The sequence below is a fragment of the Marmota monax genome, unplaced genomic scaffold (genome assembly GCF_021218885.2).
Source record: "Marmota monax isolate L192 unplaced genomic scaffold, Marmota_monax_Labrador192_F-V1.1 WCK01_AAM20220418_F8-fsc00009, whole genome shotgun sequence".
NCBI lineage: Eukaryota > Metazoa > Chordata > Mammalia > Rodentia > Sciuridae > Marmota > Marmota monax.
In genome coordinates this window covers 16,978,781-17,004,106 of record NW_026694710.1, presented here as the reverse complement: position 1 = coordinate 17,004,106, position 25,326 = coordinate 16,978,781, and the positions used below count along the sequence as shown (strand labels likewise).

At 44.5% G+C, this 25,326-nt stretch overlaps 1 protein-coding gene across 1 annotated transcript; it reads right to left on the bottom strand.

Moving 5' to 3' along the window:
• Nucleotides 1-269: 269 nt before the first annotated feature.
• Nucleotides 270-21,557, bottom strand: Qdpr (quinoid dihydropteridine reductase). The gene is made up of 7 exons (XM_046423824.2): nt 21,365-21,557; nt 18,832-18,924; nt 15,045-15,141; nt 12,145-12,285; nt 5,657-5,765; nt 3,782-3,865; nt 270-974 (listed from the first exon to the last, which is right to left on the bottom strand). The coding sequence occupies exons 1-7, from the start codon at nt 21,461-21,463 to the stop codon at nt 869-871; spliced, it is 729 nt and encodes a 242-aa protein (XP_046279780.1). The 5' UTR covers nt 21,464-21,557; the 3' UTR covers nt 270-868.
• Nucleotides 21,558-25,326: the final 3,769 nt, after the last annotated feature.

The following is a 25,326-nucleotide window of genomic DNA, read 5'->3' as shown; positions in this document are numbered from 1 at the left end:
TCATCTGCAAAATGACTACATTGGATTACACCATGAGTTCCCAACCAGGTGGGCCCGAGTCAGTCACCTGAAGAGCCACTGCTAGAGGCACAAGGCCATGCCCCCACCCCCCGAGTCAGATGTGCCCAAGACAGACAGCTACTGTGTGGAGAAAACCACTCGCCCCCTTTGAGAACAGCAGATAAAAGCCCTCAGGCAGCCTGTGATTCCAGCGCACCGTCTATGACAACTGCACGTGATGCTCAGTTTGGTTCAAGAAGACAACACAGTAAATGAAGTGCATTTATTAGGAGAAAATACTCCAAAGACTCACCAGTAGTTCTCTTGCACACTTAGCCCTAGGCTAGGGCACACTTGACAACTGTACAAGCAAAGGACACCATGATAGAGTCCAGGGGATTTTGCTGACACCACAAAAGTAGTTTTAAGGCAGTTTAATTCAAGGTCACAAAAACTACATCTATGACATAAAACAATAAGTGACATTCAAAAATAACTCAGCCCTCAAAATGACCCAATACCAAGAAATCACTGATCTAGTGGAGGCAGCAGCCTCTGTCAGGAACAGACGAGTGACTCAAGAGCAATCCAGCACAACCCTGACACAGACGGGCTGTTCCGAGACCGCCTCGTGCAGTCAGCACAGACTGGCGGTGCTACTTGCAGGCCCCAATCACATGTTATTTCACATAAACATATTACACTGTCCAGGGAGAGGGAGAGCAAATGAACGTTAGGTGAGAGAAAACCAGGACTCGCTATCTCGTACCACACCCAGGGTTACAGAAAACACAGGGCCAGACACGGTCACACTGAGACAGGTTAGTGACTTTTATAGCAGGCCCCTCCCAGGCACTGAAGATGAAGCTTAAAAATACGCTGGGGTGAGCTCCGTCTTTCCTTCTGTGGTCACCACCTGGATTAGACTTCCTGAGCTGGGTCGGTTTTTCCCTGTGATCCAGTCATGGAAGGTTCTAGAACAAAGAAAAAAAGCTTTACATTTTCAAAACAAAAGTCTGGGCATGCTCATGTTCACATCAGTGGCTGCAGGGAGGGTGATATACAGCAGCAGCTGTGAAAGGGCCCCAGGGAGTTCAGTCTCTGGTTCATTCTAACTTCTGAGTGACAATATTTGATGTGACCTTAACATTCATTTTTTGTATTTTTCTGCACTGTTGAAATTCTTTATAAGGGTGATGTTATCTTAAGTGATTAAAAAGGACTTTAGTTAATTTAAGAGAAAGACACATGTACAACAGAGGCATCCTCAGTATCTGCAGGGAACTAGTTCCAGGATTCCTGAGGATACCAAAATCCGAAGAGGCTCAAGCCCTTCATATAAAATGACACAGCATTTGCATGTAACCTACACACATCCTCCCAGGCACTTCAGATCATCTCTAGACACCTAACACAATATAAATCCATGTAAACAGTAGTTACACCAAATGGTCAGGGAATAAAGACAATTTTAAAAATCTGCACGTGTTCAGCACAGAAGCAAATATTCCTCTAATATTTTCAACCCAAGGTTGGTTGATTCCAAGTATGCAGAAGCCACAGATATGGAGGGAACCAATTGAATTTTACACCTTGGAAATTAATTCTATTTTTTTAAGCAAATACCGTGAAGCACACCCACAGCTGTGCCAAGCAATGAAAAAAGAGATACAAAAACCAGACTATTACAATAAAACGCTGAGAGCCGCAACAAGAGCAGGCAACAACTGCACTGGGGAGAGGGGCACCTGAGCCTGCTGCGGCAGCCAGGAGGAACCTCTCTGGAGACACAACTGCAAGAATTCTATGAATTCACAGGGAATAGCCACAACTAGGTGACATTTTTTAAAAACAAAACATTGACACTAGAGTACAGCATCCACTTTGACGGCTCGCCAGCTGGTCCTCCAGACCTCCTTAGAAAGCACACAAAGGTTCTAGGGACACTCTCGTGCCAACCTATAACCTTCTAGAGTAGATCTGGTGGTCAGCTATAGGTCATCCGAGCTCCTTCTCTGAGGGCTGAATGAGCCAAGAGAAGTCCAGGCTCAGAAATCGGAGGCTGCAAAACTCCCTAAAAACTACAACGTTGTGGTCCTCTGCCCTGGAGCAGGCAGAGCACGGCCCCGCTGGGGAAGACCGGTCACACTGGAGGTGTATAGGTTCCCGTGTTCATTGTACATGTCTCTGATTGTCTGTCTTCTTAATTTGGAGTGGATGAGAGAGAACCTTACCATGGATGCTAAGGAAGCAATGTGCTCACAGACATTTCAAAGCAAATTTCACACCAGCTCATCCAGCGAGTTTTCAAATACTGTAAATGGCTAAATATGATTTCTAGACCAAGGATGCCTGAGACAGCCAGTCCTCTGGGGTCTGTGGCTCAGCACAAATTCACACATGGGAGCCCATATATTCCATCTAGAGTCAGGGTCCTAGATCAATGTCTCTCTCAAGTGCTGTTGGGAGCACTGGCTTTAAAAAAAAAAAAAAAAAATATCAGCGGGGAATATAGCTCAGTGGTAGAGCACCCATTTAGCAGGTCTGAGGCCCTACGTTTGATCCCCAGCACTGTCAAAAAAAGGAATTCAAATGCAATCATAATTCAAAGCTTGATCTGTTCTGCTACTTTGGACTTTTTTCTCTTTATAAACAAAGCATTAAGCATGATTCCCAGCACAGGCAGAAACAACTGTCAACATACCATTTATTAAGACTACAGGTTTGGGGGCCACACTGCCTGGGTCTGATTTCTGGCTCTGTTCTGTGACCTCAGGCAAGTTACTCACCCCCACAATGTCCCCAAGTCCCCAAGCCTTAAGTGAGGAAAGAGTCTGCCTTGAGCGTTAAGTAATTGCAATGCAGTGTTCAGAGGGCCGCTTGGCACGTAACCAGTACAGTGTAGGTACTTGTTGCAAACATAAAATGCAAACCCCAAACGTATCCCCATTTAATTTAAACGAGCCTGAAACATTAGGCCAGAAGCACCTCCACACTGTGCAAACATCCCTACAACCACCGGAGCATCTAACACGCCAGCTCTGCTGGGCGAGGTCTCGGCCTCCACCCGCTGGGCCCACCGGCTCCATGAGAGAGGGGATTACATCCCCCTGCGCCCAGGGCTGAGCGCGGTACCTGACCCCAGTTAGGGCTCAGTGAATACAGGATTATGAAACAGAGGGGTCTGAGAAACTGAGATGGAAAAAGCAAGAAGAGCAAATCAACCCTTTCTCTAGTGAGCTCTCAAATGCCGCATGTTCACACAAACAGGTGGACAGATTTCAGCTTTCTGCATGTCTATGGCTTGACAGATGGAGAACATGATCCCAGACCTTCTACCCAGAGTCTCACTACTACACAGGGGTCCCTGGTCACATCGGCAATGACAGTACAGGAGCTAAGGTTTACTTGCTAAGGGTCCAACACTGTGCCAGGGGCTCAGCACACACCACCACGTTTCATCTTCTGAACCATCAACATGGGCCTCGCCACACAGCCAGACAAACTGAGGCCCAGAGCATTAACTCACATTTTCAGCTTAGTGGAAGGTGGCTGGGGGATCAGGATTCACTATAAACCCCTCCACTATTACTCAGCTCCCAACCCACCTACCCTGAGATTTGGACTGAAGTGTCACATATCCCCAGAGGCCCAGTGACCTCCCAAGGCCACCCTTGGATTACTGATGAACTGACAGAGCATGGGCTTATCCTTTAGCACATACAAGGCAGAGACTGGGGGCTGGGGGCTGCTGAGTTAGTGCCATCTCTGAAATACTCACTCGACTAGGAATTCTAAGGGTGTCCAGGAGCTGAAGTCAGCCTCCGGCATTGATTTCCTGTTCATCGGTGTATCCAGGGTGACCCTGTAACACAGAAAGAGAGATAAGCGTGTCATTTATGCATCACCTTTATAGCAGGTTCCCAGGCCTCCTGGGCAGGAAAAGGCAAACATGCACCATTACCACCCCGAGCCTCTGGCACCAGCAGACGTCCATGCGAGAAATCAGACAGGAGGATGATCAGAGAGACCAGGAAGCCGTCCATACTAACAAAAGTCACACCTGAGCGTAACTCTATCAAGCTGTCTGCCACTCACCTTGAGGCAGACAAGATCAAAATGGGAAGAACCATATTCTGCCTTCCTTTTAAAGACGGTCCTTATGGGAGTGAATTGCTTTGTGAAGTCTCCACACGCTCCCTGAAGGGAAGCAGACTCGTTTCCAAGGATTCAAGTGGAATGACATTCCTTCTAACATGAGAATACTAAAATATTAAAGTATAAGTCTACTCTTCATGAAATCTTTGGATTTTTTGGCCTCAGGAATCATTCAAAATAGCTGCCAGATGTTCACAGAGTCGTAAAACCTCACAACTGAGAGGGAACTGGAAAGGTGGTCCCTGGGCAGCCTCAGTGTCCCTTCCTAGGATCACAAGAGAAGCAGGCCAGTTGGTGCTAGAATCCCTGCAGGGAGAAGGAACACGCCACCACCAAGGCCGCTGCCACCACATGGGACACTGACTGGGGACCTCCTTCCTGATCACAGCCCATAGCTGCCACATTCTCTCATAAACCCTCCTTCACTTTGCCACCCATGCATGGCCCCCAACATAGACACATACACACACACACACACACACACACACGCACACACACACACTCTCTCTCTCTCACACACACTGACCTCCTAACAACATGAACAATGGGGCTACATATGGTAAAACAGAACGTGTAAACTACTTTTAAAGGAAGCAGGACGCAGGGAAAAATGGGGGGGGGGGAAATGAAACCAAGAAAAGAAGAGGACAGACCTGTCCCACCAGCTAATCAACCACTCTGGACACCTGATCTAATCCAACAGCTGAAGATGCACTGCTACAGGCTGAATGCCACCCCCTGCCTACTGCCACCCAGCCCTGGTTCACAGGTTGAAATACCATCTGCAGGTGGTATCAGGAGACGGGCCCGTCAGTATTGGTGTGTATGGTAAAGAAAGGGAATAAATCCGTGCAGAAGGTGAGAAACTATAACAATTGAGGCCAGAAGAAAAAAAAAAAACAGCAGTGCACTTGGCTTAGCCGAAATAATGGCTTAACTAAATGCTCTGGTGACACTTAGTTGGGTATAGAGAGTGGGAGAAGGGAAAGGGGACCATGGGATAGGGGTGACTCCAACGAAGTTTTTAAGAAGCTTACTCTTCATGTACCTCAAAAGTTGGTAAGTGATAAACAATTGATAGATCTGGGGGTGGGGGGGGGAGACGATCAGGTCATGAGAGCTCCCTCAACATGTATGGGATTAGAGGCTTGAGGGAGCCCTGTTGTCCTTCCACCATGTGACCTCACAGAGAATACAGCATCTATGAGAAATAAGCTCTCTCACCAGACATCAATCCGGCAGGCAGCTTGAGTCTGGTCTTCCCAGCCTCCGGAACTGTGAGCAATAAACTTCTGTTGCTTATAAATCACCCAGCCTAAGATACTTTGTTATAGCAGCAGGAACAGACCAAGACAAGGGTCTCTGGTGAATTTTGGAATCTGAGATGATGAACACACAAGTCCCTGGCAGAAAGCAACTCTGAGACAACCATCAGCTCCTGGCACTGGACAGAGGTGGGCAGAAGTGAATGGCATCCAGGAAACCCCCAAGCACTTACGGAAGCACGGCGATGGCAGCAGCCCCGGGTGGCATGCCGCTATTCTTGCCCGCGAGACTCTGGCAGAGCTGATGGACAGCACCCTTGGCCATGCCGTAGCCAATCATTCCTGGGAAATGGGGAGAAAAAAACGTCTCAGTTACCTCTGGCTTCCAGAGTGACCACAGGAACATGTGATCTCCTTTGTACATCTTTGTTTCCTTAAAATTTTATCAATAGCCGCATCTGGCCGCCTCCTTCAGGCAGGGCACCTCACCTACACACTCACACTGAAAACAGACAGCGAGCAAAGAGAAAGAGGGGACAGGGTCAGGCAGGCAGGGGCTGTAGCCTCTGGCCAGGTTCCAGGAACACAGGTTCCTAGAGACCCCCAGGTGTCATTGCCAATTCTTCTTCCCCAGCTGTAATAAAAAGCAGAAGGAAGTGTCCTGGACCTAGAATTCAAAAAGTGGGGCTCTCACTCCTGTTTTACCAACAACTACAAAATCACAGACCCCTTGGGCCTGTTTTTCCATCCGTAAATGGAAGTGGCAACTCAGATCTCAATTTATTCACAAGGCTGAGGATCAAAGGAGACCATATCCACAAAAGGCCTCAGGAACCAGAGAGCACATGGAGCCAGAGACTGCCCATCGACGGTGGCGGGGAGCGCAACTTCGTGAGGGGGCACCAGCTACCCCCTTGCCTGGGAGATGCTCTGCTGGGGGCCGGGACAGACAGGACGCCCTCCAGGCCAGCTCTCCATTACTCATATCATCCTGCAGGCATGCATTGAAGGTATCTACAGCCTGTCTCCTCACCAGAGATGGGAACAGCAGCCTGCACTCCTTCTGCACGACTGTCAATTCTGGTCTCAACATTATTTCTTTGGTGTCACTGGGCCCACCTGCCATCACTCCACTGCCTACAAAGCCAGAGCCTGGAAAGCAGCTGCCAGGGGCTGCCACTCCCAGACACGGAAACCCCTCTGAACCCATCCCATTACCAAGCCTCTTCTATGTGTGAATTCACAGATCCAGTGTTAGGAACACAAAGAAACTCCCGGCCCTGAGGAGGAGTCCCACAGCCCACGGAAAAGAACCTAGGTCAGAGCTTGGGACCCAGGCGTGGTTCCTCACCACTGAGACTCAGGCGAGTGTCAGCGGCCCCTTCAGCCTCCAGTTCATCCCCACCAAATGCAATACTAATGCCCACGTCACTAGGCACTTACACAAAAAGTCATCTTACATCTCAAGCAGGTTTCTTCACTCCCAGAGCTCCCAAGGGAGGGATCTTAACTATTTAACAGTGTAGCCCCAATCCAAAGAGTGGCATTCAATAAGGACTGAAATCATTGTAATCAGAAAAGGGCAACAGGTGAGGGTGGAGAACAGGGCTTAATCAAGGGACCGGTCCTCAAAAAAGTGTGTGAAGTCGAAGTTCTGCCTGGGAGCTCTGCTTCATCAAAACTGTGCAAACGCTTCCCACTACCCTTAGATTCTCAGTATTCCAGACAAACTAACTTTGAAAGAACAATCTATGAGAAAGTGAAAAAAAGCAAGGCACAAAAATGCCTCTATAAAGCCATGGAACTATTGTTTTAAACATGTGAATGCACCTGGCGTTGTGTGGGTGCACACAGAATACGCACAGGATGCTACCAGAAGGGTACAGGAGAGGCGTGACTGGCAGAGCCGGGGAGGGAGAGCGGCAGGACCAGAGGCTGCATGGGAGGGACTCTTCCTGCTCACTGTACTTCTTTTAGCTCCATGTGGACGTTTGCTACATGCATTGGTTAGTTTTCCAATTAAAAAGCTGATTAATAAAATTGTTTAAATAAAAACTAAAGCAACTTCTCATCTTTCCCCTTAAGTTCTACATATTTTACTGCGGAATTGTCACAGATTTTATGCCAAAATCTTTGGCAAAAAAGTGGTGCATCCACAATGTGAAGCTTTAAAAGAAAAACTGTGCCAGTATTACTCAAAAAACATTTATTACTAAACTACCTTTGGTGGGGCTGGGGATGTGGCTCAAGCGGTAGCGCGCTCGCCTGGCATGCGTGCGGCCCAGGTTCGATCCTCAGCACCTCATACAAACAAAGATGTTGTGTCCGCCGAAAAAAAAAACTAAAAAAATAAATAAATTTAAAAAAAAATAAACTACCTTTGGTGCAAGTAGGATGCACAGGATCCTTGTGAACATAATTAATGCAGCAGCGATGATTATGTGGTTCTTTTCAAATTCCTAGATCCTGATCAAATCAGCTCCCTCCACAAAACCTCCCAGAGCTGGGGTCCCCCTTCCCCTTTGCTCTCCCCAGAGCATTTTGCTTAGACCTCAACTGGGCACAGTGTCCCATGCTCACCACCAGCACCCCTGAGCCATCCCAAGCACTCAATACAATGACCAAGTCAATGGATCGATGCAGTATCCACACCAATCTGCTACTTACTAGCTCACTCACTACTTCCTGGCTGAGTGGTCTTAGACAAGTCACTTAGCATCACTGAACTTTGGTTTTCTTGCCTACATGCAAGGGGTAACAATTGCACCTACTTTAGAGGTACCTCTGCAGACAGAGTGATATCAAGCCCATACAGAACTTGACCCAATAAACCTAACACTGCAAGACAGATGCCTAAAAAAATTAGACTTTTTTTCCAAACAAATTTACTGAGATGAACTGATGTACCATAAGCTGTACAATGTGAGAGGCACACCACCTGAGCCAATTTGACCAATGTATCATGCTACCTTTAAGTCTCTCTTCCCTCCCACTATTTAATGAGGTTTGCTGCCTGAAGCAAGAGATACCTTTTATTAGGGGAGGTGTGTTTGCCCCACAAACATGTGGCAGAAATAGGGTGTCCCTCCTCTCTGTGCTCCCCACTGCACCCAACTGCAGCTGCTCACTGGATCCTGTCACAGCAACAGTGAGCACGGGTGATCCCATCACACCTCCCCCTTCAGAAAGCTACCATTCCTTCCAGACCTCAGCAGCCTCCCTAAAAAACCCCAGCACCGCGTGTACTGCTAATGCCATCATTCAGGGGCAGCCAGGCCCAGGGGGAGGGACACCACAGCCCAGCCAGGAACCAACCACCAACCAGCCTCCACAATCACCAAGAATTGCAAAAGAGGGTCAAGGTCTCAAAAAGTACTCAGAAGCACAAGGAGAGTGTTTCACCATCCTGCGCTTCTCTATTTAATCAGGGATCAGGAAGCCAACAGTGAATTAAAAAACATGACAAACTCAGCAAAGTCCCAAGAGAGGGGATCTGGGGAAGGGAAGAAAGCAACAAGCAACCCTAATGGCTGAGCCCTACAGAACACCACCTTTGGCACACAAAGTGGGTAAGAGCTCATTTGCGAAATCCAAAACAAAAGTACACCTCACAAAGAAGAAAAACACTGTCTCCCAAATTATACAATGATCAGTGTAATTCCTACAAAGACTCTAATCACTGCACAGTGATCCATCATTTTAGTAGATTTATCCTCTAATAAACAGCCCTCAAATACAACCCTGGAAAGAGGGAGAACATTTACTCAGTGGGACATTTACTCAGTATCTCTCCAAAAGAAAAAAAAAAAATTATGTTTGAACAAATCTTCTTGGGTTTAAGGGGCTATTAAGCTTGATTCATCATTTATTTTCAAAGTATAAATAGATTTCCCCAATCTTTTTTTATATTTATTTATTTTTTAGTTTTATGTGGACACAACATCTTTATTTTACATTTATGTGGTGCTGAGGATTGAACCCAGAGCCCCTCGCATGTTAGGAGAGAGCTCTACCACTGAGCCACAAAACCCAGCCCCACCAATCTTTTTTTTTGGCAGGGAGATATCTGAACAAAGTTGAAAGACATCATGACTCTTCAGGCATGGACACCTATGACTGTAAGACCCGCTACTTGGGAGACTGAAACAGGAGATCATAAGTTCAAGGCCAACTTGGGCAACTTAGTAAGACTCTCTCTGAAAATAAAAAGAAAAATTAAAAAGGGCTGGGGACATAGCTTAACTTGCCTAGCATGAATGAGGCCTTCAGTTCCATCCACAGTACAATAACAACAAAAAGATCTCATGCCTCAAATAAGCTTAACATCTAACCTAAGAGTTTAGAGATAAATTTATGACTGTTGTAAGCAGCAGTCATTGGGCAAAAGAAAGCCTGGAGCATGCACTAAGAGTTCATTCACACTGTTATGGACTTGCTGCAATACCCTCCGAGCCATTTACCTCCGTCAAGACGTACACAAGTCACAACCACCACATACAGGAGAATCATTACTTATCTTCATTTTACAGATAACAAACAAGGCTCAAAGTGGTCAAGGAACTTGTCAAATATGTAATGGTGAGTAAGCATGAGAGTCACCATAGAAGACCAGTGTAGATACTTTCAGGGCTTACAGGCACATAAAGAAGGATACAGATGCTTCTCAATTTATGATGGGCCACATCCTGATAAACCCATGGACAGCTGAAACAGCAAGTTGAAAACACATCTAGCAAAGAGCATGGCTCAGCCTCACCTGCCTTAAACATGTTCAAATATTTCCATGAGCTGTAATCAGGCAAAATCATCTAACAAAGAGCTTATCTCATGTAAGTTGTTGAATACTGTACTGAAAGTGAACACCTGAATAACAGGTATGCCTTCTCATACTGCAAAGTCAAAAAATTGGAAAATTGAATTACTATTGAAAGTCGGGGACGATCTGAACTTAGAAACCAAAGGAAAAGAGAGAGGACTGCTTTGTCCTTTAGAAAAATTAAGTCTTTCAGTCCTAGGGTTTTGTTTCTAAATGTCAAACTATTATTCATTTCTGTATTTACTTTTTAGTACCTCTGGCCTATGTCACATTTAATAAAATCAGACCTCAACCAAACATCTAACATCTACACAGATTTAATTATAACAACAGCCATGGACTTGTACAATCATATGCTCTGGGAAATGTAATAAGAAAATGAGTGGCAAGAAATCGCTACTTAAGCCTGGTGGCACACTCCCAGCAGCTCAGGAGGCTGAGGCAGGAGGATCATGAGTTCAAAGCCAGCCTTAGCAAAAGCAAGGCACTAAACAACTCAGTGAGACCCTGTCTCTATTTTAAAAAACAAAATAGGACTGGGGATGTGGCTCCGTGGTCAAGTGCCCCTGAGTTCAATCCCTGGTACCAAAATAAGAAAAAGAAATCACTAATTAATAAGGGCCTCATTGTTCAGTGAGTTACATTAAAATTGAGAAGGTGCCCCAGGTCTCCATTATTAGATCCAAAAAAGTTCCCTTTAAAAAAAAACAACAACCAGGAGTTTAGGGGACACTTTCTTCCCCTCTGTGCACTTTAGCCTGTTCCAAGGGGAGTGCATCCCCCAAGTTTACTTGAGGTCCTAATCAGCAGTCCTCCCCCAAGAATGTGACTATATTTGGAAAGAGTCATTAAGAAAGTGATCAAAGTGAGGTCATTAGGGTGGGAACTCAGACCAACATGATCCTCCTAAGGAGAGGAAATGAGCACAAACTTATGGAAGACGGTGAGCACACAGGTAAAAGGCAGCCACCTGTAAGCCAAGGAAAGGCCTCAGGAGAAACCAACACTACCAACATCTTGACTGCAGACTTCCAACTCGAGAAAGGCAAGAAAATGAATTTCTATTGTTTAAGCCACCCAGTGTGTGGCAGTCCCAGCAAACGAATACAGGAAACAACAAAGGCAAAGGACGCTGGGGTCTGCACAATGGAATGGAAACAGCACACAATTCAGAAAGGGTCAGAGTTTTTGTTCAAAGCAAGTTTGCATCTCTACTGTATAAACCTAGACTTAACTCCCGAACTTATATATTCAAACAGCAAACAGTGATACCTACCCCAAGATTAAATGAGAATATATCTGAAAGGCAAAGAGTGAATATAATAAGATCTACCATTTGATGTGCACCTAGTAAGACCTTCCGTGTACTGGTCTCACCCCATGCTGGACACTATCCACCCTTCAACAGCTCTACAGCTTTACAGTGACTCTTCAAGTTGGATATTATTGTCACTGTTGTACAATTAGGGAAACAACAACAGAAATTTGGTCAGAGAAAACAGAATGGGGCATCTACTCCTAGCCTCTCATTCCAGAGTCCTCACCACTTCCAGCTGCCAAGCTCCTTCTCTGGGATGAGTGACCACGTGCAATGATAATAAAACCTATTTATCAACCAGCGAATACCCACCACACCATTCACTCCTGGGTGGACCACACCTAAATGGACCAGATAGGGGTGCCAGACTAGTATTCCTTAGTCAGTGTGACATGAGGACAAATGCAAATGAAAAGATCAGGACCCCTCCCACTACAGAGTCAGGAATAAAAGGAAGTAAAATCCATCCAACCTTAAAGCACCTGAGAGCATAAAGGGCTTTAGTAGTCCTCATTCCATGAAGTGCTCAGCAGCCCCAACATGCAATGCCAACATTCCCATTTCACAGCTGGAAAATAAAGGCTTACCGGGAGTCCCATCCAGGGCAGCCTTGGCACCAGCCAAGGTCAAGAGGCCTCCTTCTTTGAGGTGCTTGGTGGCTAGATGACTGGAGATGGTGGATGTCCACATGCTCTGCTTCCACATCAGGTCACAGTTTTTAAAGAGAGCTAAGCAGAAAAACATGTGGGCTCAGTTTCCCAGAGAAGAAAATCAAAGGAGAGCTCAACACATCAAGCCCTAACTCAAGGAGTCCCTACAGCCCCCTGGTCCCCTGCCTGCAGGGTCTAATACCAACAGCACAGGGCTGGGTAGTCAGAGAGGCAGGCACAGGCTCAAACCCGGGCATGTGACCACCAAGTCTCAGCTTCCTCACCTGCTAACCAGGAAAATTTTAGCCATTAAATTTTAGCAAGTTGGGGCTGGGGATGTGGCTCAAGCGATAGCACGCTCGCCTGGCATGCGTGCGGCCGGGGTTCAATCCTCAGCACCACATACAAACAAAGATGTTGTGTCTGCCGAGAACTAAAAAATAAATGTTAAAAATTCTCTCTCTCTCTCTCCCTCGGTCTCTCACTCTCTCTTTATTAAAAAAAAAAAAAAAAAAAAAAAAATTTAGCAAGTAAATCTGGAGTCACCAAACTGCCACACTGGCATTAATTCATAGATTATTTTATTTTACAAAAGGCATTAGATTTAAAACAAGAACCTATATGACTATGTGGGCTTTTATCCATGATGAAAATCCGAGGGATGTTACCATAAGGCCATAAAGAGGGCTTTGGCAGAGCTACATTGTTTGTGACTGAAAGGTTACTGTCAGCTAAAGCTCCCAAAGGGAACTGAAATGACAACCCTGTCACACATGTTTTAGCCTCCTGCCAGATAGGCAGGAAGGACAAGTGGTAACATGTCACCCCACCAAGGGGCGACTAACAGGACACATGGAACCCCATGATCCAGAAAGAATGCCCTCCTCATAGAGGGATCGGCAGGCGCAAACCAGGGGTTGCATTTTCCTACTAAAAAATACTAGGAAAAAATGTGCTGGACCCATATTTATCATTTCTTGCTTCCAAAATACACCCAAGGTCATCAGGCTATGTTGCCAACCTAACTATCCCACAAAACACAAAATCTCACATTTAAATGTGGCTCACAGAATTTCAATTCCTCTTTAAATGACTTTAGCTAATACGTTTAAAAGGGATGTTAAAATTAGTAAACTACCACTTTCCAGTTGCCAGCATATGGCTTTAGGCAGGGGTCACCAACGGGTGCTTAAAATCATGGGGGACGCAGTTCTATACATAATCTGATGCGTCATGTACTCTGCAAACATGAAAACGTGGAAGTAGGACACTTACCCCCTTAACCAAGCATTAAATCTGGCATTGACAGGGGCAGGGCCACCTGACACATTGGGCTTCCGTGTGGTGTAATACTCAGTGCACGACATCATTCAAGAACTCCCACCTCGAAAATGTTTAACCTGAATCTTATCAAGTCTCTAGATCTAACTTCCAGTTCACAAGGAAACAGCAGGGACAGAGGAACACGTCAAATGATATCGTGGAGGAAACAACAGAGTTCAGAACATGGGACATTCTATTTCTGAAAACTGCCTGCGACTCGACAAAAAGTCTCATGGGAGTAGGGGAAGAATTCTGCATGAAGAGACTAAAAACAGCAACAGTTTGCAACTTGACATTATTAACTATAGAATTACTGTCAATCTTCATAGGTACAATGGTGTTGGGATAATGTAGGAAAACAGGCTCACCGTTGGAAAAGGTGCATGCTGAGGTGAGGTGACATGTACTTTCCCTCCAATGGCTAACAAAAAAGCCATACACAAAGTGCAGGCATGCAAGAAAGCAGGAGAGCGTTAAGTTTGGCAAACGTTAACAACTGTTGAGTCTACTTGGAGGGCGTAATGACTATTCCATGAAGCAATTTAGAGCCTCTTTATAACACTAAGGAGCCCCCTCAAAAGCAGCAATTAATAAAGAAAAAGGAAGTTTCCTAATTTTACCATCTCTTTTATACTAAACAAAGCCATTTAAAGAGGAATTGAAGTTCTCTGAGTCACATTTAAACATGAGACTGGTATTTTGTGCAGTAATCGGGTTGGTGAAATAGCCTTGTGTGCATTTTCTGTGTGTGTGAAAAATGTTCCTAATAAAAAGTTGAAAAATGTAATCGGATGCAGCAAAAGATCAAATCTGAGTTCTTTGGACCTGCAGAAAAATCTCTCAAGTTCATGCACATCCCCCAATTCCTGAATAGAATCAACTCTGAGAATTTGGGCAGAAACAGCTTATTTCATTCTGTCTCTATTTTTGAGTTTCAAACTCAATGTCTACCTTCCCTCTCTCCCTCTGTGGGACGTTTTCTCTTCATCTCTAAAAGACAGGTGTTAATCACTACCTGAGAGTGCTGTGGTCTGAATGTGTCCCCAAAAGTTTACCTGTTGGAAACTTTGACCTCAGTGCAAAAGTAAAGAGGGTTGAGACATTTAAAAGTGATTATGTCCTCATGAGCGGATTAATGTCATTATTGCAGGAGTTTATTCACTGATAAAGGGATGAACTCCTGTCCTCCCACCCCCTCTCCCTCCTGCTCCCTTGCCTGTTGCTTTCCACCATGGGATCATGCAGCAAGAAGGCCCTCACCAGATACCAAGTCTCAGCTTTGGACTTAATCCATCCTCCAGAACCGTAAGAAATAAATTTCTGATCTTTATAACTGACCCACTCTCAGGCATTCTTGTTGTAGCAGCACGAAATGGACTAAGTCACAGAGCTACTGTAAAGATTCTGGGAGACACACAGAAAAACAGCTGGCCTAGCATCTCGCCAACACCTGATCCGCATCAGATGGACAAAGAGCAGAGTAATGTGAATGATTAACTCGGAAAAGAACTCACACTTGGATTTGGCATTGCCCCCAGCCCATCCTCCAGCGACACAGAGAATGGCGTCCACCTTGTCTTCACCCAGGAGCTTTCCAACCTCAGCAGTCACCTTGAGCAAGGGAACAAGCAGATGCATGAGCTGTAGGGCAGCCTGAGACAGTCTGTATCCTGACAGTTGTCTTGGTTTCTCTTCCTCTTCATTCTAAGCCAGTTTATAGTGCTGGCTATCAACACAGGACACCAGACAGAAAGACTGACCTCTGAGGGGTGTTTTGAATAGAGAAGCCAATTACATTTCAGTGGGATTTTCATTAAGCAATCTAGAGCCTCCGTATAATATTTTAAAAGGTAGGGACAGCTTCCCCCCAAACACAGCAATGAATAAAGAAAAGGAGAACAAGGTTTCTCCCTAGGTTTCATGGCCCACAGCTAACCTTCTGGTGAACTCCTCTCCAGACTTTCTTTGCAAATCATGGAATCATAATCTGAGAAGAAAATCAATTCTACTTGTTCCCAGTTAATAAGCCCTTTAACTGCAACTCACAGAAAATGTTAAAGAAAAATTAAGCACAAGAAAAAAAGACAGTCAAGGTAAAATGTTGGTAAATACTGATTACATGGGGTTCGTTTTAATGATCCACATTTGTTTGAAATTTGAAAGCACAAAAAATATATTCATGGCCTCTTGTTTCAATTTATTAAAAGAACAGTCTGGCGAGACAGGCCACTCTGGCCAGGGACCATGACTCTTCCTGAGTTCTCTAGAATGGCTGAGGTGATGCCTCCCGAGTGCTCATTAACGTCAATCTTCTAAGGATTTACATCAGGACCCAGGGTCTCTCCAGCAACACCTCCGTCTATTACCTCTTCCCAGGCAATTTCGGTGGGCTCAACTGCTCCTTCAATCACCAGTGGAAACCAATCTTCCCTCCCCTACATGCCTCACCTTTCATTTTTCAGAAGTTTCCCAAATCTCCCTTGGCCTCCACCTAACCTGATGCATCTTTTGTTGACCTTCCTCCTGTGGCTCTGAGTTGCCCCTTGGCCCCTCTCTCCTCTCTGAAGCTGTGTCCAGAGCTCAGAGTCCATCTGCCTGCCAGAAGCTGGATCAGCTCCCTGACAGCTGCACATGCACAGACCCCATACCTAACCCAGCACAGTCTACATTTTAGGGACACATGGAGCCAGCAACCATGACCTGTTTGACTTATTTTCCTTTTTAAAGCATCTACATTTCATGTTTACAATAAAATTTAAATGAGACTGTTTTAAATTCCCTCCACTTAAATTTTGGCTCCGTGCCCAAGAATCTTCTATACCCTTACTGTCTTTTAAATCTTGTCACTAATTTCCTACCCATTGGCCAATTTTACATGTCTCAGGATTGAATTTCTTCTTGTGGAGCTTTAAAACTAAAAACTAACTATCATGCTGTTGATCCATAAATAAATAATTTTAAAAGCTGAGCCACAAAAATTAAGGCATTCCTCAGTCTCTTACAGATGCATTCTATAGTCGAGTTTCAGGTGGGGACAACAGCCACATTCAAAAACCCACAGGGACTTCAGAACCTGCAGATAGCAGGAACTGACTGCAGAGACCCACACCCAAAAGACCCTCTGCCTGCCGAGCCCTGGCACTGCCCTTCCATTTTGTTTTTTAATTACTTTGTTCATATGAAGTAGTTTGCTCTGGGGAAACTCAGCACAGTGGCTAAAAACACAGTCATTAAAATAATCCCATTGCCCAGGTTCAAATTCTGACTATGCCACCTCCTACCTGTTTGACCTTGAGCAAATACCAAAGGTCCTTCTGTGCCTCATTTCCCCATTTCTAAAAGGGAGATAAAATTAGAAACTTTGTTTTGAGGGTATCATGGAGACTAGATGAATTAAAGTAAATAATGCACTTAGAACAGTGCCTAGCAACTAAAGAAGCCAGGTCAACTTTATTATTATACTCATTAAGTTCAATTTTTAACATGTAAGTAGAGCAAACATTAGGACCATATTAAGAAAAATAAGAACAATGAAAACACAGTCCGCCATCCATGGGCTACACATCTGATTCAACAAACCTTGGAAAGAAAATTTTCAAAGGGAAAAACTACATCTGTAATAAACATGTATAGACTTTTTTCTTATCATCATAACATATACTAACATAGCACCAGCATTGTATTACTTCTCATAAGTAGTCTAGAGAGGGTAAAAGTATACAGGAGGCATGTAGGTTACTGAAAATGCTATACTACTCTATATAAAGGACTTGAGCATCTGAACATTTTGATATCCACAGAAAGTTCAGGAACCACCTCCCCATAGGTATCAAGAGATGACTATGTTCCACAGTAAGTCATCCGGCTTTTAATTCTATCCTACATCAATCTGATACTCTAGAAAGAGCAAATGAGCTGCAAGTTATGCTCAATTTTATTCTTAAATATTTTAGAATTGCATGTTTGGAGAGATGGATTGGTGGTGAACTTAAAAATACATTAACTACATTGTGAAACTATCAACAATTTCTTCTTTTTGCTTATCTGTATTTTCTGCATCATATACACATCACCTTAGAAATTCTTTAAATTTGTTGTCAAAACGGCCAAAAATCAGAAAACATCCATCAGTGTAAGATCATCAAGGAGAGCACAATTACATGAAAAGGAAAAAGTGGGAGCTGGGGTTGGGGCTCAGTGGTAGAGCACTTGCCTGGCATGTGTGAGGCACTGGGTTCGATTCTCAGCACCGCATATGAACAAATAAAATAAGGTCCATTGACAACTAAAAAATATTAAAAAAAAAAAAAAAAAGGAAAAGGTGACCCACTTAGAAGCCACATTAGTGTCAGGACCCATGTCCCTGATTCCACCAGGAACTAGCTTGTTGACCACGGCACTTAGTGTCTGAAACCCAGTGTTCCCAGGAATAACATGATCCTCTCACCTGCCTCATGAATGGTTGTGAAAACACAGTACATCGCACAGGATGACCTGGAGATTTCCTGAGGCATGAGGGCTGACTACCAGCATGAGACATTAAACAGAGTCCTCCAGGCGGCTCGAAAGGGCTCCTCCAGAAAGGAAGAGCTGCCTAAGAGCATCTAAGGCATTTATACCAAGACATCGCTGCAGTTAACAGTGCTGCCTTTGGGGGAGTAAAGTGAGGAGAAAAGGAAGCATTTTACAGTTTACCTATATATTTATATAACTGTGTTCAGTCTGTTTTATGATATGCATATAGTTTTTAATTTAAAATATCCTATGTTAACATTCATCCTTTGAACTAGCTAACTTCACATTGTAGAATGTATACCAAAAATCAGCTATGTAGACAAAGATATTCACCACACCATTCTTGATAAATAATAAGAAACAAAATGAAAATCTGCAAAAAACTGAAGTGTACAATAAATAGAAATAAGTAAACTGTGGTCAATCAACAATATGAAAAAGTGCACATCCCAAAGGTTTTTTTTAAGTGCTGAAGAATTTAAATTACAGAAGAAATTTAAAAGAAAAATTAAAAAGCTGATCCTAGTACAAAAAAAATACAAAACTACCCCAACTTTCAAAAGTAATACATATGGTTTGCATAGGAAAGACAAGAAAACAGGCCACAATGAGCTATTCAGACATAGATTATATAATTAACTTTGTATTTTATCACTTTGTCCAAATTTTCCTCCATGAGCACAAATGGCTTTCTTTCATAATTATAGAAATAATGATTGTAAAAACAAAAAAGAATACACAATAAGGGGCTTCGTGGCCCATCCCTGGGGATGTTTCTGGAGTTACCTGGGCAGCCTGTTCTGTAAAGGAGTCCGTCATCCTAACAACGACACTAGCACTGGCCTCCTCATTCTCCACCACATCGATGCTGGCAACCCACTAGGGAGAAGAAAATAGTTTTGATTCAGAGACACCACGTTACTCCCTTAAAGATCCACATCCACACCCAGAAATGAGGGGAGACAAAAAAAAAAAGAAAAGAGGCTCACAGGATGAGGATCCCTGATCTAAAATTCTTATTTCAGATTTTGGAGATTTTCAGATTTTAGAATATTAGCACACACATAATATATCTTGCGATGGCCCAAGTCAAAATATAAACGCACTTACATTTCATATATACCTTACACCCAAAGCCTCTAGGTAATCTTACATAATATATTTAATAATTTTGTACATGCCACAAAGTTTCATGGTGTGGTATTTTTCAGCTAGGGTATCACGCTGGCCCTCAAAAAGTTTTGGATTTGGGAGCATTTCAGATTTTTTGCTGTAAGGATGCTCAACACTTAAATGAAAACCCACTAGAGAAGCAACTGACCTCTCCCAGAAACTTGTGACTTTGGCCCCAGATTTCACCTCCTCCCCGTGCATTTTCACTCCAAACACCTCCCCTCCTTCTCTACACTTCTAGAGACACCAGGAGTCAGCAAATCTTCTGTAAAGGCCAGATAGTAATCACTTCAGGCTTTGCTGGCATATGGTCTCTGTCACAAGCACTCAAATCTGTTATGATAGCAGCAGAACACAGCCGGCTACAGACAACAGGACATGAAGGAGCATGGCTGTGTTCCAATGAATCTTCAGATGCTGAACTATGAATTTCATATAATTTCCACGTCACAAAATATTGTTCTTATGATTTTTTTTTAACCATTTGAAAATGTAAAACCCTTTCTAGCTCTCAGACTATACAACAGCATGTGGCTGACCAGATTCCTCCCGTGGAGGCCAGTAGTTTGGAGGATGCATGTCTATGGCAGAGAGGTTTGGGAGTTGGACAGATCACAGTGGATGCTGGTTCTGCCACTGAGAGGCTTTTTCAGCCTCAAACACCACAGCCATTCCTCATCCACACAAAGTGGGTTATATGACTGACAAGGTTAGCAAAAATTACATGAAATGGAGGATGCTAAGTCTCCAGGCACACAGGGTTCTTACTCAGAAAGCTCCAGGGTCCTTCAGTCTGAAGGCCCCAGAGGTCAGTATCTCTACCTTAAGCTGTGACCACAGAATCATTCAACAACTCTCATTACTTGAATTCCAAAAGCCACGGGGAATACTGAGACAAAAAAGACTCCCTCCCAACCCTCCCTAAGAGCCAACAAGGAAAGGGGAAAAAGACAGAGTCAGAGGTAAATTAGTTGGTCAGACTCCAACAGAGGCTGAGGTAAACCAAAGTGCCCCCTGCCAAGTGAAAGCACAACCTTCCCTGTCTTCAACAACAAGACACTAATAGGATCCACCCCACTAAAGTTACAGGGAGGACTAAAGGAAATTAGCAGTCTGGGAGCTCTGATGTGTAGGGGCACAGTGCCTAACCCCCAGCAGACATTCCTTCAACGCTGCCATCTAAACCTCCATCTCTGCACACCTAGGAAGACACCCTAACCAGTCTTCCCAGGTTCTGAGCAGGTGGGTGACAGAAGGGAAAGGTGTGTTTGGAATCCTTTAGAAGCTTATTCCAAGTTTTGAGAGAGAAGAAAACCCTGGGACCCTCCCTGTGATCCAAGGGGACTCCCTTACCCAGGCTGCTGCCTCTGCTAACTAAACTCACGGGGAAGGTGCCCCACAACTCCAGGATGGACTTTTGAGCATGTGGCAGCTGCAGAGAAGACCCATGTGCTGAGCAGATGGCTCAAGAGTCCCTGCCCCTCCCACCATTAGCCCTGTTGCACCTGCCACTCTCTGAGACTGGACACTTGATTACAAAAAGTAGTTGAAATATTCTTTGTTAAAAAGCTGGCCGCAGCTGCGGGCTGTCTTCAAATTGGCAGGTCCAAAGGAGCTAAAGGAACAGGGGTGGTAATAGTAACATCAAAAATAACTGGCATTTAAATAGCTTTTGGCACGTGTGTCAGATAAGTTACCTGCAACAACATCAATTATCTCATTTACTCTTCAAAACTCCCCCAAGGGGTAAACGCCATCAGTAATCCCATTTTATGTAAGGGGAAACTGAGGTTTGCAGGCGTTAAGTAATCAATTCACGGTCGTGGGCCTAGTAACCAGAGGCAACAGGCAGTCTAATTCTAGAGGCTTCCTTCTACATTCTCTCACCCCGGCTCCTCTTCCTCCCCCTCTGGAACTGATCTGGACTTTCTGGGCCAGGTGAGAGTTTAGTAGGCAGCCCCACCACCACCTCCTGGCACTGGGGCCCGCATGTCTGCAAGACAGAGACCTGCAGACTTGTGCGCGCACGTGCAGGCACCCGCGTCCCAGGTGCACAGGGGTCCTGGCTTCCTCCTGGCTGCCCTCTCCCTCCGCTGCACAAGCAGCCCAGGGCCAGGTCCCCACAGTGCCCGGCCCGCCACATTACCCAGTTGCGGGCCCGGAAGGCCTGCACGCATTGCGAGCCCAGCGCGCCCCTGCCGCCGTACACCAGCACCCGGCGCGCCTCGCCCGCAGCCGCCGCCATGCCGCTGCTCCCCGCCGGCGCCGCAGCTCCCGAAGACCGGACTGAGCGCCGCACTGGCAACGCCGCGTAGCCCTCCACCAAAGCAAGCGAGCTCTGCCGCCCCGGACCTGCGCCTGCAGCCACGCCCACATCCACCACGCCCCGGGGGTGGAGACACCGGCAAAGCCCCGCCTTCTGACCGTCTGTCACTCAGGAGGGTCCAGCCCCCGACAGTGGAGCGCCGAGAGCGCGCGTGGCAGCAGAGGGCAGTTGCACGAGGAGCTGGAAATCCATTGCAAAACAAACCTCCTAAAATACATTATTTATCTAAGTAAGAGTGCGGACTCTGCCTGCCCCACTGTTCGAAAGCTGTGTGGCCTAAGCCACTTCCTTTCTGACTCCATGCCTCAGTTTCCTCGGGAGTGAATTGGGAAGAATATTCTGTCTGTTTCCCCGAGGTTTGGGGAAGGATTGCAAAAGGTAATGCTGTTAGCAAACCCAGGTTCGGAAGCACATCCTCGGAAAAACCAGGATCCAAACAGGAGAGGAAGAAAGGAAGGTTTCATCCAGTGGCCGAAGGAAAAAAGAAGGAGCTGTCTTGCTGACAAATCAACTTCTCAACTCTAGAGGGTGGAGGACATGTAGGGTACAAATAATAAGATCGAGAAGCTAACAATGGCAAGGAATATTCACGTCTTTTCTGGGAATAGGTGGAGCTCTCCCAGGAACCCAGAGCCCACGGTTTTACGTTCCTTTCATGGTTTAGTGTTTCTGGTCCTGGTGGCAGGTAGCTGTATTTAGCCCTCAAGCCGGGATAAAGACTAAGGAGTCCATGTCAAATAAACCCTATATTATAGTTTTGATCAAAACAGTTCTCAAAATGATCAACATGTCTACATACAGTGCTGAGTGGAATCTGACCCAAAGGCAAAGAAGGTAAGGAAGCAGACAGGTGCCGAGCCTTTTCATCCAGTTCCAGTGCCTGTCCAACTCTGCGGGCCCGAGGGAAGAGTTGTTTTCGGCACAAGTGGCCTTCAGTCTCTGAAGAGTAACCTAAGTAGCTGCTGTCATCATAACCCACAGTCAGAGGTGTCATCTGCAATAAAGCTAGTGGGAAACTATTAATATTTTGTCCAGCCATGCAGTCTGCAAAATTAGTCATTTTCAAGCCAGCTAAGAGAGGTGTCATTTACATTTTTCTCCATGACAATACTATAGTACTTAGAGGAATATATGGTATAGTTAAGTGGTAGGAGCTCAATAAATGTCAATGCCAGTAAGTGACTCCTGTGTGCTGGTTCATTTTATTCCACCAAACAATCCCATGACCCAGGAGAAAATTTGAACCCAGATCTTCAACAGCCAGGATTTGCTTAAGTACACCTCCAATCAGCACACTATGGGCTCCTTGGGAATCCTGTGTTATCCATAGAAATGATGATCCATTTCCTGGAAATGATTGCTTAATCCCCAAAGCACCAAAAGTTAAGAAGTTCACTATTTAGGGAAAAAAAAAAGTGATACCACATTGGAATATTACTCAGCATTAAAAGAGAATAAAATCATGGCATTTGCAGATAAATGGATGGAGTTGGAGAATATCATGCTAAGCAAAGTAAGTCAATCCCAAAAAAACCAAAGGCCAAATGTTCTCTCTGATAAGTGGATGCTGCTCCATATGGGCCAGTGGAGGAGAGCATGGGGAAAATGGAGGAACTTTGATTGGGCAAAGGGGATGGAGAGGAGGGGAGGGGTATTGGGACAGGAAAGAAGGTGGAATGAGATGGACATTATTACCCAAGTTACATGTATGACTGCACATATGGTGTGACACTACATCATGTACAGAGAAATGAAAAGTTTGGCTGCAATTGTGTACAATGAATCAAAATGCATTCTGTTGTCATATATACCTAATTAAAATGAATAAATAATTTTTAAGGTATTTATTTTTTAGTTGTAGTTGGACACAATACCTTTATTTCACTTATTTATTTTTAGGTGGTGCTGAGGATCGAACCCAGTTCTCTCACGTGCAAGGCAATTGCTCTACCGCTGAGCCACAACCCCAGCCCAATAAATAATTTTTTAAAAGTGATACCAAGGTGTTACACATATCCTGCTTTCTGAAAGCATACTTAATATTAAAATAATAATGTTAGCTAACATTGTGAATCATTTATTAAAGTTCCAAGAAGTCTTCTTTTTGTATTTTTTTTGTTCTTTTTAGTTATACATGACAGTAGAATTATTTTGACAGATTATACATTCATAGAGTACAACTTCCCATTCTTAGGGATGTATGTGATATGGAATTACATTTGTCTTGTATTCATACATGATCATAGGAAAGTAATGTCGGATTCATTCTACTGTTTTTCCTATTTCCATTCCCTTCCCTTCCCCTCACTCCCCTTTGTCTAATACGATGAACTTCTATTCTATCTTCCCACCCCACCCCCCACTTCTTATTGTGAGTTAGCATCGCACATCAGAGAGAATATTTGGCCTTTGGTTTTTGGGTATTGGCTTATTTCACTTAGTGTGATATTCTCCATTTCCAACCATTTACCAGCAAATGCCATAATTTCATTTTCTCTTTATGGCTGAGTAATATTCCATTGCCAAGCAGTATTCTTAAACCTTTTTTATGTGCTATATCATTTATTACCAGAAACATGTTTGTTATTTCAAGGTCATTGTGATGTAGATGAGCTGTTGTATTTCAAAGACCTGAATTACAATCCCAGTGCTCACTACCAGTTTGCCCATGATAGAAATGACTAAAACAGCATACCTCTCCTCCCTAACACAAAGGGTTATTGGAGCTTCAGAGATGATGGAACGTGTGGTAAAGCCACATGCAAGCTTCTGAAATGTTCTTCTTTACATTCATTGTAGAGCAGCCACTGATGTGAGTCCCCAATACGAAGAAGCAAGTTGTTACTTCTATAGCACATCCCTCTGCCACCCCCTCACTCCACGGGTGAGATTTCCAAGACTACTGCACCTTCCTGAGACCCCTCCAGGTTTTTGTGACCAAATAAGAAAATCTGCTGTGCCATTTATGCCCAATTTTGTTCCCTGAGGTATTGATAGAGTGGCTGTTGCCAGTCATATGTGACATTAAGGTGACATTCACAGTACCATAAAAGTCAAAATTTTAAAAGCAACAGAAGACAGGAAGTAAATAATAATTCATTCCTAGTGTCTACAGGTTAAAAGAAAAAGAGAGATCTTCATTTTTAAAAGATATAAATACCCCAGCAGTATAACCACTACTTGCTGACATATTAAACACACACACACTTCTCTGTCACATTTCAGATGACATGGAACATGGAGGAAGGGGAGAGGAATGTGAAGTATCAGGGTCCACAAATAGATTCATGTTGCAATTTTACCCTTTTCAGTTTCACCCAGGGATAAATCTGTAACGCCCCAATTTACACATTTTAGTTGAAGCCTCAAGAAACCGGTCGTTTGCTGGTGTTTTTAACGGTTCTGGGGATCTGACAGCAGTGACATTTTAGAGAAAGAAATGCCAGGGCACACATCAAAGAGATCGACATTTGATACCGTGCCCTGTTGGCAACGGGCAAGTGCTCATTCTTCCATTTTTGTTTTTCTTCTACCATATGCATTTTTTGAGACTGGCGAGCATCTCTTCATGGTCAAGTCTGCCTGGTTTTGCTGGTTATTAACTTCTCCCGTCACTAGGAGGTCCAAACGAGGGTTGTTTAAATACTTGAACGGAGGAACAATTAAACCCTGTGCTGAAATACTAGTCTGGTGGAGAGATAGGGTTACTCCCCTCAGTAACACACTCTACTGTGCGAGGAAGACGATCTGCATGTGGTTGTAACAGCACGGGCTGTGGAGGC

Coding starts and splice junctions, on each gene's coding strand:
- Qdpr (XM_046423824.2), bottom strand. CDS start 21,463: ATGGCGGCGGCTGCGGGCGAGGCGCGCCGGGTGCTGGTGTACGGCGGC. Junction 15,142..18,831: donor TTACAGAACAGGCTGCCCAG/GTAACTCCAGAA, acceptor CCCTTGCTCAAG/GTGACTGCTGAGGTTGGAAA. Junction 3,866..5,656: donor GCTGCCATCGCCGTGCTTCC/GTAAGTGCTTGG, acceptor TCTGTGTTACAG/GGTCACCCTGGATACACCGA.